The sequence below is a fragment of the Rattus norvegicus genome, chromosome 13 (assembly GCF_036323735.1).
Source record: "Rattus norvegicus strain BN/NHsdMcwi chromosome 13, GRCr8, whole genome shotgun sequence".
Lineage (NCBI taxonomy): Eukaryota > Metazoa > Chordata > Mammalia > Rodentia > Muridae > Rattus > Rattus norvegicus.
In genome coordinates this window covers 80,418,881-80,432,304 of record NC_086031.1, presented here as the reverse complement: position 1 = coordinate 80,432,304, position 13,424 = coordinate 80,418,881, and the positions used below count along the sequence as shown (strand labels likewise).

The window sequence follows — 13,424 nt, the reverse complement described above, 5'->3', positions numbered from 1 at the left end:
TGGGCCCTCAAGGTGGAGGGAGAAACCTGAGCTCCACATGTTGTCCTCTGACCACTACACATACACCAAGGTGCATGAGTATGTCACACACACACACAGTATAAATGTAATCAGAATATTAAAACACTTTTTAACTGAGTGGACTGAATTACCCTTTAACAAGCACTTAAAAACTAGATTCTAGAATGAATTTGTGGTTACTAGTCAAAGATCATTACTAAGATTCGGAAACTCATTCTCCTTTAAGAAAACAATGGTTTCTTCGGGGACCAGTACCCCTGAAACTAACCATGACTGTCTTGAGTATCCAGGGAGTTGGGTGGCATTAGTCACTTCGCAGCACAAAGGCTGGCTTGCCCTCCCAGGAGTGGCAGAGCTGTCTTACTGATGACCTCTAGAAGCACATGGCAGAAGACACAAAAGTGGCTGCTCTGTGGTGCCTCTAGCTGTGTCCCTATCCATTCTTGAACAGACGTATTGAAATGAATGGTTTCACAAGCCCTGCCTTCTTTGTAGCTTAAAAATGTAACTTCTCTTGAAGCTGAAGAGATGGCTCAGTGCTTAAGCGTGCTTATGGCTCTTGTGGAGGACCCGGGTTTGGTTCCAGCAACCCACATGACGACTCACAACCTTCTGACCTTTATGGGCACTGTGCATATATGGTGCACATACAAACATAAAACTAAATTTAAACAGTATATTTAAAATATATTTCTTGGGGGTTGGGGATTTAGCTCAGTGGTAGAGCGCTTGCCTAGGAAGCACAAGGCCCTGGGTTCAGTCCCCAGCTCCGAAAAAAAAAAATTAAAAAAAAATATATTTCTTATCTTAATTTTAGTCCGTGTATGTTTGCTTTGTTCTGAAACAGACTCTTCCAGTATCCCAGGCTGACTTCCAACTCAGTACCTTGAACTTCTAATCCTCCTGTCTCCGATTCCTGAGTGCTAGGATACGGGCATGCATCAGCACCCCTGGTTTAGAAGGGGCTAAGCATCAAATCCAGGGTTTTATGCATACTTGCCAGCACTCTACCAGGCTACATCCTTAGCCCGAATCTTAAAAGAAAAAAAAAAAAAGCCCAGAGGAAGAGGAGGAGGAGAAGGAGAAGGGGAGGAGAGGGAGGAGGAGGAGAAAGAAGACTGCAGGATCCCTGGTGGGAAGTACTGATGACCACTGGACAGTACTTTCATACTCCAGGTCTGGCATCCCTCTGCCTCTTTCCTGGGGTAATGAACTCCAAAATATAACTGGATAGAAGACATGACAAATTTGAGAGTCATCTAAAACCAGATGGGGACATAATTGTTGAAAGTGAGAGAACAGCTTTTCTCCTTTGTAGTATTACAAATGCTCCTGCTACGGACCAGGTATCAGAGGTTAAATTGGATGGTGTTAGCCAAAAGAACATATGAGGTGCCTAGGAACTACCAGGAAAACCACGTGTCAATTCCAGGCAGGCTCAACTCCGGGACTGCGGGAACGTGTGGAGGCTTTTCAACACTTTATCAAAATAGGTGCCTTAATCAGTATGGAAGGAAGGAATAAACAGCATTTACAAATGAAGAGAGTGGGAAAGAGAACTAGACCCACCAATCTCTTATGCTTAGGATAAGCAATTTGCCTCCGGGAGGTCAAAAGCCAATGCTGGTTATGCTGGGAGTGGCTGGTTTAACTGGAGAATCCATACAGATAATGGTGCAGGACATGGGCACCCCTCCAAAGTAAGCCAGGTTTTCATGCCAGGTTTATGGTGGTTCTTTCTCACTGGTGACACTGGGCCATCCCCGTTTTCTAAAGAAACCATGTATCTTGAATGAAACCAAGGATCTGGCCACAGTGAGGAATACTTGCTATGCTATGAAAGCACAGGTTCAACGATTCCAAAACCTACATGGGCAGATCTTTTCCTAGTTAAAACAGAAATGATTGATGGGGAACAGGACATTTGTAACAAGACTCACTGGGCTGTTTTCTTGAGAGACCGGTTTGTAAGACTGTTAATTAGTATTTCAATGTGACCTTTTCTTTTTTTAAGACAGGGTCTCAGTGTGTAGCCATGGCTGGCCTGAAACTCACACAGAGCCACCTGCTTCTGCCTCTGTGGTGGCAACACACCTGGTCATTATACTTTTTACACAGAAATATTCCCAGGTATACTTTCTTTAGGTTGCATACAAGACATACATAAATTTACCAAATGGGTCATTTATTATTATTCACGAGCATTTTCAGACATGTGTTTGCATATGTATCTATTTTGTTTGTTGAGTGCCTTTGAAGGACAGTAGCCAGCAAAATGATATGTTTGCTGGTTGCCCTTTATTGTTCTTCAATGCCAACATGGTTCAGACTGCACTTCCTGTCCTGTTTCAATTAACTTTGTGTGTGAACTTTGGAATAATAATAATAATAATAATAATAATAATAATAATAATAATAATAATTTTTGAAACAGGAGCTCATATAGCCCAGGTTGGCCTTGAATATAGGAACTTGGAATACAGAGAAGTTTAGTAGCATTAAGTGGGGGGGGGGGGGAGAGAGAGAGAGAGGGAGAGAGAGGGAGAGGGAGAGAGAGAGAGAGAGAGGAGAGGAGGGAGGAGCCGAGAGTCTGGCAGGAGCCAATGAGAGAACAAACACGCCAGCTGGACTCCTCGGAGAGGTCGGACCAGGATTCCGGACAAAGGCCATATGCACTGAATCCATGGTAGCCTAAAGATGGAAGAAAGGATTTGAAAACGAGGAATCGCTACGATCCTACCCTAATGCATTAAGCATGGTGAGGCATGAAGGTTGGTGGGAGAGAGCAGGGACTAAGGCTAGCCCAGTTTAGACGCCTGGCTGGGGACGGAGACCAGCCTGAGACCTAGGAGTAAGGAGTACTGCTGGACCGGACAGTAGGACCTAAGGCTCAGATTTGCTGGAGGGAGATCTGCCTCATTGTCATTGGGCCCCCACCCCACCCCCCTTTTACGAGCTACGGGCTCCCACTCCCCACCCGACCCTCAGTCCCTCTCCTCTCCCCGGTCCGGCTCCCATTGTCCCACCTTCCAGGAGCGCCGGGGTCCTTCCGTGAAACTCCACTTCCTTAATTGAGTAACTCAAGGTCTCTGGACCTCTGTGTCCCCCCCGCCGTAAAAGGGGACAACAGGAGTGCTTCAGGGACTGAGCTGAACTGATCATCAAATGGCTTCAGTACAAAGTGCTTAATAAGTTGGAATTTCGGGGAAGATCACTGCTCCCAGAACCCCAAGATTTCATCTCCCTCGCCCGCGCTCCGGTCTCAGGCACCGACTCCCTCCCGGCCTGTTCCCCTCCAGGCCCGTGGGTGAGCACAGCTCGGTTCCGCAGTGAACCCGCGGCACTGGCAATCAGGCTCCGGAGCGATCCTTCTGGGCAAAGGCGCGTTCTCTCGGCTCCCCTCGGCCGGGCTGAAAGGGATTCCGGCCCCGGTGCCTCGGAACCGAAAGAACTGCTCGCGGGGAAGGGTTTCCGGACCAGGTCAGCCCCCGCGGGAGCCTGAAGGGAGGTACTGAAAGCTCCGTCGCTGAGAGCGGCTCGTTGGTCTAGGGGTATGATTCTCGCTTCGGGTGCGAGAGGTCCCGGGTTCAAATCCCGGACGAGCCCTGGTTTTGTTTCTCCTTTTTTCCGTGAAAAATCTACAGATTGGAAATTAAAATCGGTTTCATTTTTCGCACGTATCTCATCCAAAAACCCAAGAGTCCTCTAAACTCGGCTGTCCACCCATTTCACTTTCGAAGCTAAGGGCCAGCTGACCGCCGTGTGGCTCAGCAGGCCAGGGCACTGGAGCACACCCCCAGTACCCAAACCTCGGGGACCCAGACCCTCACACACGTGGCAGGAGCGTCGGGGATTGGCAGGGCGACGTTCCAGAATCCCTGGAAGCCGCAGCCCCATTTCAGGACTGAGCAGCCCAGGCGCGGTGGTTTAAGCTCGGCCGCAAACTACCGAGCACTCCCGTGCCTGCACACGCCCTGCAATCGGAATAAGCAAGGCAAAAGACAGGACTAGAAAACCTTTACGCCTCCATGCTATTCCTTTTATTGGTATAAAGTGTGCTGGGTGTTTGTTGTTGGTGTTGTTATTGTTGTTGTTGTTTCTAAGGAACAATTTTAGGATTTTGTGCATTTATGTATCATCCAAAAAAGTATAAAGTTTTAAAAGTTGGGCTCGTCCGGGATTTGAACCCGGGACCTCTCGCACCCTAAGCGAGAATCATACCCCTAGACCAACGAGCCGATGTGCGTCTGCTTCTCCTGCCATCATAAAGGTCTATAGAAATGCTTAGCTGGCGCCCCCGTGTGGCTGTTCATATATGGTACCGTTTGTATTCTTTGATTTGTATTTTAAAGTTTTAAATTTTTTTCCTTTTTCTCTGTTTTATTCTTTGAAAATTAAGTGGGCCAGAAAGCGCAACGATGTCATTACTAGTTTAATGCTCACCTATTATTTTGAAAACCAGAATTCTGTCTTTGTGTCTAATAAGCTATGTGTGACAGCATTTCCCGGGCAAATGTCACGTACTGAGTTTTCAATGTTGCACTATTTCACACTTTGCGGTTTCGATGAAATCGTCCATTTTTGGCATGACATATTTTAAAATACTACTCTTCAAATCCCCACCTTTCTATGTTTGAACTTTTGCTTCAGACTGCTGTAGTTGTTATTTTGTTTTGTTTTTCAGCTGATAAAGCAGCTCTTTTGATAAATCCAAAACTCCAAATGTCTTGGGCATGGAGGAATCCTTTAACATATTAAAGCCAGTACTTTACTAGAATATAGTCTCACTATACAACCTTCGGTTAGCCTGGAACTATGTACATAGACCAGGTTGGACACAACTCACAGAACCCCACCGAATTCCATTTCCCAGTGGCTGTGATTTTTATATTTTTAATTTAATTTATTTAAAAGCAAGCATCACACCGGGCCTGAGCTGCAATCTTGACTCCCATAATTTCTTGGGGGCAAAATACCCAATACCAAACTGAAATCTATTGTTTAACTGGCAACTAATTGTGTAATTGTTGTCTGATTGCCCATGATCCTTAGTTAGACAAAGAAGTCACAGCCTGTGGTTTCTTCAGCAGAACACACTGCTTACTAAAATTGAAACAATATGAAGAATAGCATGACTCCTGTGTTCTGTATTCTTTTTTTTTTTTAAAAAAGTCATAACTTCTTAACTATATAAAATTTTAAACATTTCTCATTGATGCTTATGGTAGACATCTAGGGTACTACTCAGTAATTCTGAGTGACTACAATTTGTCCCAAATTCCTTATCAGCATATATGTTGGTACTCTGAGGAAGAGTAATTGAGAAACAACAAAAGGCAGCGGGCTCTCCTGAACAGACACATTCATGTCACGTGCGTGGTATCCACCGGCTACTCCTTTGCTTCTTGAAGCTCAGTCATCCAGCAAGCATTTGGCACACGGTGGTTCTTCACCTTGAATTGTCAAAACTTTCCCCCTAGGGGTTGACACTAGATGGGATTCTACCATGCAGTCTCCGCCCTTTGTTTTATTTGAAACTGTCCTAACTCGAGTCTTTCATTCTTAGGGCTCCAGGCAGTAACTCTGAGAATACTCTTTAAAATATTAACGAGTTCTGGATGCCAGAATAGTTTATTCATGAAAACCTAACTGGGAAAAAAATGTGCCCCAGACACCAAAAGAAGCCTCTACTTCCTAAACGAAGCAGTGGTTGTTACTAAAATAACGTAATCCCTTAGTGTCCACGAACTAAGAGTCTGTGCTGTCTCCTTCTCTCCTTGAATTCACCGGAAGTAGCATAGGTAGCATCTCCTCCCCGTCCAGGGCAGCTGCTGGGACTCAGAATCTCCTCAAACCTTTGTCCCCCATCCTGGTCTGGTCTCCTGCACACTGCAAGTACAAGTGTGAGCCACCACGGCCAGCTAAGGGGCGTATCCTTTATTCTCTGCACCCCAGATCCGAGACTATCTCCTTTATCTATCATAACAGTGACGGAAGAAGCTGGCGACAGCAAGAGTCATAGTAGTGGTTGCCTTAGGGTGGAAAGCTTCCTGTCTTTGGGGGATGTGATGCTTCCGTGCTCTTTAGCTCTCGTCCATTTGACAGAAACTCGAGTCACCTAAAAAGAGGGAACCTTAGTTGAGGAGGTGCCTCCATCAGATTGGCTTGTGGGCGTGTCTGTGAGGCTTGATCTTATCAATGATTGCGGGGAGGATCCTTTGAGCATGGTCACCCCTGGGCGGGTGGTCCTGGGTGGTATCTGAAAGCAGACTTTGGAGACGTGAGGAGCAAACCGGTCAGCAGTATTCTTCCATGGTCACTGTCTCAGTTCCTGCCTCCAGGTTCTGTGAGTTCTTGCCTTGGCTTCCCTCGATAGACTGCAGGTTTTTTGGTCATGGTGTCTATCACAGCAATATAAAACCAACTAGGGAGGCCTGTGGTCCAGTCCCAGGCACATGCTTCCCTAGAATGAGGTCCTTGTGAAACAGGATGTGGATAGTTGCAGTGTGCAGGGAGTTTGAATCTTGAGGAACATTTTATCTCAGACACATTGCATGATATGCTGGGCGGCATATCCTTCAGGAGCAGGGTAGGAAGACGGAGAATTATGGGGTCCCGGGAAGAAAACAGAGCATCTCCAGATTCTGACGGAAGCAAGAATCCCAATATGTTTGCTAGAAAGGCTGTCAACTAAAGGTAATTTTTTTAAAAAAAAAAATTCTACATATCTATGCTGGAGAGATGGCTCAGCCCATTTAAAGGTTAGGTTTATAACCAAAATAAAAAGGATATCTATAATAGTTCTTGCAAATAAGATATTCTACCTTAAAATAGCAGTGAACCAGGCTTATGGCCTGAATGTGTGTAACCTTGGCAGCGTCTCGTTTCTCTACCAGACATTTGCTGTAATCTCACAGATAACGTTGTTAGCTCTGCAGCATTGCTGTCCCCGTTTGGTTTGGTTATAAAAATGTGTGTATTATTATTGTTGTTATTATTACTATTGTTATTGTTATGTGCATGCATGCATTTGTGGATGCACTCATGAATGCAGGTGCCCTTACAGGCTTCTCAGTTGCGTCTATCCTGGAGCTGGGGTCATGAGCTGTCTCCGGTGGGTACTGAGAATCAAATTTGGACCATATCTCTCCAGCTCCTAACTTAATTTACAATAAAGATCTCCCAACTTCCTGTGTCTCAGTGCTTTACCAGGTTGCTGTACCAATCATAATTTTGTCAGAAGCATCGCTGGACCCTCCCATGGTCTCTCATTCATTAACCTCTTTAGCAAGGGCCTGAGATGGCTTAGCAGGTAAGGGTGCTTACTGCTGAGCCTGACAGCCTGCCCTGAACTCATTCACGTGGGTAGCTGAGAACCGACTCCCTTAGAGTTGTCCTCTGACTTCCACTTGTGCCTTGGTGGGTGTGTGCCTCTCTCTACACACGCAAAGTGAATGAATGCAATTTCTTTAGAAAGTTTACTTGTTTGCGATCTTTTGAAGACAATAGCTTCAAAAGCTCACCCAAGTCCTATCTGGTAGATGACTGAAATGTCCGCTGCAGGCTGAGGCACTTACCCGGAGGAAGGAGCTGGTTGAAAAGGCCGTAGAAACTGACCCTAAAGACAAGTTTGACAGTCTAGGAATTAGAACTCTTTTTCGCGATTGTATTTCCCATATCAATCTTTTTCTGAACCACTTCCCAGATGCTGCCTCCTCTCCATCTCCATGTGGATACTGTATGTTGTGTGCTTGTGAATGCTCTTCCATGCCCCCCCATCTCTATCTCTGTCTCTCTCTATAATCCTGTCAGTAATCCTGTCAGTCCTAGAACTCACTATGTAGAACAAACTCTCAAAGACCTCCTGTTTTTGCCTCCCGAGGGTAGGATTAAAGGCATGAGGAGCTCTCTCCATTACAGATCTGTCACCCCTTCTGTCACCCACAGAGTAACCTAAGGGTCTTCAAAATACCACCTCTGCATACACTGTTCACACTCGTACTTTGTCTCGTCCGTCTGACATACACTTTCCTGTCCTCTGTGTTTTCCTTTTCTATTCTTTTTTTTTTTTAAGATTTATTCATTTATTATATATAAGTACACTGTAGCTGTCTTCAGAAGGGGGCATCAGATCTCTTTACAGATGGTTGTGAGCCACCGTTTGGTTGCTGGGAATTGAACTCAGGACCTCTGGAAGAGTAGTCGGGTGCTCTTAACTGCTGAGCCATTTCTCCAGCCCTCTATTCGGTTTTTTGTTTTATTGTTTGTTTGTTTGTGGTATGAGTCTTACAGTGTAGTCTACCCTGTGGCACAGGCTAGCTTAGAACTCATGAAACAGCCTACGTTGGCCTCAAACTTGTTCCTCTTTCTCAGACTCATTCTCCACATCTTGCCTTTCTACTGCTCTTCTAAACTCTTAGTCCTTAAACGTCTGCCTCAAATATGTTAGCTTTCATAAGTCCTTCCCAGAGTCTTCTTGGCCAAGTGTGACTGTGTTTGAAGCAAATGACAATCTGTGAAGATTTGACGCGTGCCTTTGAGAACCGCTGTTCCCATTAGCCGCAGGTATCTGCTTTGTTTTCTCTTCGTGAATGGCTGAGGTGAGTGTGGTGGCCCATGCCTTTAACCCAGCATTCGGGACCTTTATTTCCAGCACTCAGGAGGCAGATCTCTGTGAGTTAGAGGCTGACCTGGTCTACAAAGCAAGTTCCAGGCTAGCAAAGACTACACAGAGAGACCCTGCCTCAAAGAAACAACAAAACTCAAAAAGATTGTGTTAAAAATTGAGTATCGGGTTGTCTACGCTGAGTATCGGACATGTGCTACTTGAAAGTAAAGTCTAAGGGGCTGTGCATCTACAGATCAGTGAACACAGACATCTATTGGAAGGACTTGTGCACAGGAAAGGCAAAAATGTTGTGATAAGCATTCCTGGCTTTCACCAATTGCCTGGTAATTGGGAATTTGCTCTACTGCACGGTTAAGGGGCTAGACCAGCAAAAAACATCGGAAGGACACTGTTAAGACAGGCTTTTGACAAAATCCTGAAACGAGAGACTGCATTGTGGTCGACTGGACCACCCCCGCCTCTATTCTTGTTCCTGTCCAAAGCTTGTTTTCCTTCCCCAGACTCTCAGTTGGATTTTCCTGCTCTTCGGTCACTCTCATCTGTTTTGTGTTCTGGTCCCTCCTTCTTCCCTCTTTGAAGACCATTCTCAGAATCCTCCCACACTAGGATTTGTTGGGCAGCTAGAACGCAGCAGGCACTTTTCTGAATCGAAGTGAGGCACATCCTCCGAACTCACTTCTCATCTACAGGCCGAGGGACATTGATACACTAAACAAACAGTAAGCGCATTCATTGATGATCTAGGTGGCCAGAAAGAGTTCCAATTCCCACTCCTTTCCTGTCCTTTGAAAAGCCAAAAGAAGGACTGCTCAGAAGTTAGGGCAAGATGGAGACTTCTCATGTTGCAACGCAAATGATCCAGTTCAGGCAAAGACAGACACTCGGCATAGGTCAAAGAGATGGTGGCTCCTTTTCTATCTGGACGACTGGATGGAAGTCTTTCCTCACCTCACTCTTCACTCCTACCCCTCCCCCACCTGGTCCCTAAATTAATTGCTTTTCTTTAGGTGAGGCCAGGAGTAACCAAGCAGATCCTAGTCGGAGATCAATCAGATCGGGACTTGGAAGAGAACGTGGGGAGGAACATTAAGAGAACTGTGGGGCTGGCCCCTCAGCGAAGAGGGCAGCCTCTGGCGGCTGCGGGCCGAAGGGCAGCCCCACTCCAGCCACGCAGGCAGGCTCAATGTAGTGCCGCTGCAGAGGCACAGTACGCGGGCATGCTGCACTGACACACCAAGGGCGGGGCCCGGGGGGCGGGGCCTTGCTCGAGGGGGGCTGACGGGGACTCGAGTTGTCCAATGGCTTCCTTCACAGGTTGCCAGAAAGACCAATGAGCGGGCAGCGGGGCGGGCACGGGGGCTGGAGCTGGGCTGAGGGCTGGCGGTTGGCCACTGGGGCCGGGAGCAGGGAGCTGTGGCGTGGAGGTGTCCTCGCGCCCGCAGCCGCGATCCGGAGCTGTGTGGTCTCAGGCAAGCGAGCCAACCGCTGCGGGAACCCGGGCGGAACGGAGCGGCGGGAGCAGGATGGCAGAGGCCGTCGGAGCCGTGACATTGATTGCGGCCCCGGCCCGCCGGCGCTGGCTGTGGTCGGCGCTAGCCGCGATGCTCGGGCTGTGTGAGTGATGCCGGGCCAGGGTCGGGCGGGGGCTCCGCGGCCGTGCGCGCGCTCGGGGCGCCGCGGAGGGGAGGGGGCGCGGCCTGCGCGCTCTTGGGGCCCGGGCACGCCGCCCGGGGAGCGCGGCCCAGAGCCGAGGAACCTTTCTTTGGATCCTTTTGCTTGGAGGGCGGAGATGGGGGCACCTTACCTTGTGGCTCCCTGGGGGCAATCCCAGGAGCCCACTCACGCCCAGTCCCCTGCCGTCGCTTCCTGGTGATTCTGGATCGCTCAGGACTGCCCGGGGGTCGGACTCTAGAATTGAGGTTCTCCACCTTTGGGAGATGGCGGAAGATTGTAGGATTTTTCACCTGTGGGGCCTTTGTTGGTTTATTTCCTTGTTTAAACCAGTGTTTTTCCTTTACCTGCTAAGATCTATTTCGAATGTTCTCAGATCCATTCTTAATGCTCTGTGGTTGAAAACTCAGAACCTCATTTATATCACCTCGGGGGTCTGCAAATCACAGAAACGAAATTTATGTTACTTCTAGACTAGAAAGCAAAGGCTTAAAAGAATTCGGTCGAATTCGTTTTAATGGTAAACATGGGCACCGTAGTTTGACAAGACAGAATTATTTCCAAAGCGTGCTTTTACTTTGATTTAAAAAGCCTCACTTCCAGGCCCTTTCCAAATAACCAGACTCAAGATTTTGATAAAGGCTCCGGCTTGGTTTATGTGAAGTCTTGGGCGAGTTGTTTTATGGGACGTCTGAAGAAGTGTCTGCCCCAGGACTTTTTTTGTGTGTTGTTCAAAACAAAGTACTTGTTTCTGTCTCAGAATTCGGTTAAGTAGTGGTTACTGAGAGGACGAACTGCTAAGAAAACACGGAGGGGGTTCCTCCCACTCATTTCTTTTGTTGTGTAAAATGTAATTTGTTCAAAATCCATTACTCAGTACTTTCGTGCAAAAGTTCTTAATGTAGTAGTCCCTGGAACCAGAAAATATAGGTAAGATTCTGTTATAGAGGTGAACATGGAGAAGGTTCCTTTTCTGTGTATCAGATGGGATCTGTTCTGTTTTAACCCCCTGTTTCTCCTAAGGAAACAGAAAGATGTGGGTTTTTTGTTTTGTTTTTGTTCTTTTTTGTTTTATGAATTGGTGTGGGTTGTATTTGTGTTTAAGCAAAGGAGGACAGAACAGACCGAAACTCCACTTTATCAGACCTCTTGTGGGCTGAATTGTGTAATGTCAGACATTGCTGTTGGGGACAGGGCAGTCAGAGTGATCTTAAGTTCAGGGTGTTATAAGCAGCAGAAGCAGAAACTTTGTGTTATGAATGAAATGCCACCTGCTCTGGTATAAAAGAAACCATCTTTTTTTTTTTTTTTTTTTTTTTTTTTTTAAATAGAAGCCAGGTATTGTGGCTCATGCCTAAAATCCCAGCACTTGAGTGGCTGGGACATGAGTTGGAGGCCAGTCTGGGCTGATTTGAAGGAACTACACATAAGGGTTCATCTTTACAAAACGTTCTTTTGAGACAGCATCTCACGGTTTATCACAGGCTGTTCTTGAACTGGGCATCTTCCTGCCTCCACCTCCCAAGAGCTGGATTAAAGGTGTATACCACACGTGACTTTTCTGTTTTTGAGGTTTCTTTTCACCATGTTGTCTAGACTGGCCTTTAACTCCTGGGCTCAAGCAATCCTGCTTCAGCCTCCAGGCACCTGGGAGCTGGGAACACACCACCGTTTTCATCTAGAATAGCTTCTCAAGTTCTGTTCAGTTACTTAGCAAATAGCTATCAGCACCTCTTAGCTGTTAAGTACTTGAAACTGTTATGGAACTTGGGGTCACAGTCTTTACCCTAAGACTCCAGGTTCTTGAGAAGTCAAAATAGTCAAATCAATAAACAAAAATCTGTGGAAAGTGGAGATTTACTCAGTGTGGCCACGTTGGGAAGACACAGGAGATCCAGTGACTCAATTCCAGGCCATCCCCAGAGTCCTGAAAAGTTTAAGGTTTAAATAGAGGGCAAGAGACATGTGCAAGTCTAAGCAGCCCAGGTCAGGGTGTGGGCTCACCCACCCCATTGACCCATTATTATCTGGGCTTAAGTCTCTCCAGCAAGGTGGTCCAACAACTTGTTAGTGTTGCAAGCTGCCGACAGTTACATTGTAGGTGTGGAAGCTCAGTTTTGAAACTTGATTAGGGTCTTGCCCTGGACTTCAGTTTTCCAGGGCAGAGGCCTGCCATTTAGAAAGTAGATTAAACTCTACAAGTGACCAATGTGGTCCATTCTGTGGTAATTTATCTTGTATCAAAACTCAAACCCCTCGCCCCTTTTCTCCTTCACCTTAACAGTCGCTGTGTTTGTGTGTGTGTGTGTGTGTGTGTGTGTGTGTGTGTGTGTCTTAATTTGTGCTATATATGTCCACATGTTTAAACTAATGTTAAATGGGAAGAACACTGGGCTGAGAAGTTTGAGTACTTGGAAGCCTTGCACGCAGCCAGCACTCATGCCTGCTGGGTGTGCTGGTCACAGAGTGAGGTTATTGGCACACCTACTGACCCCATTACACACTCGTCTGCACTGCTCTGTTTTATATTCTTTCTCCTGGAGATTAGTTTTTCATGCTTATGAAGATATAAATCACTACCGAGGCTGAAGGAGAACAAGGTCGAGAGGACCACTTATTCCGTACTGATGATGTATTGATTGACGTAGCGATTTACTTCAAGCACTGCTCATACTGCCTATTGACCAAGCATGACTTTGCCTGATACCTGGAACAAAACGACCCGAAGAAACAGCTGAGAGCAGTGGGCAGTCAGCCTTAGCAATCCGCTCACTGCCAATGTTTCCACAAAACATTGGTGCCTACACTACCTTGTGGTTTTAGAGTATAAAATGACAGTGCAGACCGGAGCCCCGAGTGAAGCCTTTCAGGAGATGTCCTGGCTTTGGTTCACCAGTGACATCGCCTCTCTTCCACCATTACTTGTGTAGAATGCTTATTTCAGAATGATTCCCACCACAGGGCCTTGGAAAATGCCTGGGCAGTAAATCACCAGGTATTTGTTGAGGGATTCATCGGATAGCAGGGCTGGCATGACTTCATTTGCAAGTTGACGTTTGTTTCCTGAAAGTTTGAAGTGGAGAAACTTTTGAGTTCTTAACCT

General features: G+C 46.7%; 1 protein-coding gene and 2 non-coding genes across 4 annotated transcripts in view; 2 read left to right on the top strand and 1 right to left on the bottom strand.

The window, feature by feature from the left end:
- Positions 1-3,555: 3,555 nt before the first annotated feature.
- Trnap-cgg3 (transfer RNA proline (anticodon CGG) 3) lies at positions 3,556-3,627 on the top strand. Its single transcript has one exon. It is a non-coding gene; the product is annotated as a tRNA-Pro (tRNA).
- A 560-nt stretch (positions 3,628-4,187) lies between these two features.
- Trnap-agg14 (transfer RNA proline (anticodon AGG) 14) lies at positions 4,188-4,259 on the bottom strand. The gene has a single exon. It is a non-coding gene; the product is annotated as a tRNA-Pro (tRNA).
- A 5,730-nt stretch (positions 4,260-9,989) lies between these two features.
- Mpzl1 (myelin protein zero-like 1) overlaps positions 9,990-13,424 on the top strand; it is a 36,862-nt gene continuing 33,427 nt past the window's right edge. The window contains exon 1 of one of the 2 annotated variants that reach the window (XM_006250180.5): positions 9,990-10,264. In XM_006250180.5, coding sequence (XP_006250242.1) covers positions 10,174-10,264 — 91 coding nt within the window. In that variant the 5' untranslated portion in view covers positions 9,990-10,173. The remainder of the gene's footprint in view (positions 10,265-13,424) is intronic. The other variant, NM_001007728.1, reaches the window with a different exon arrangement.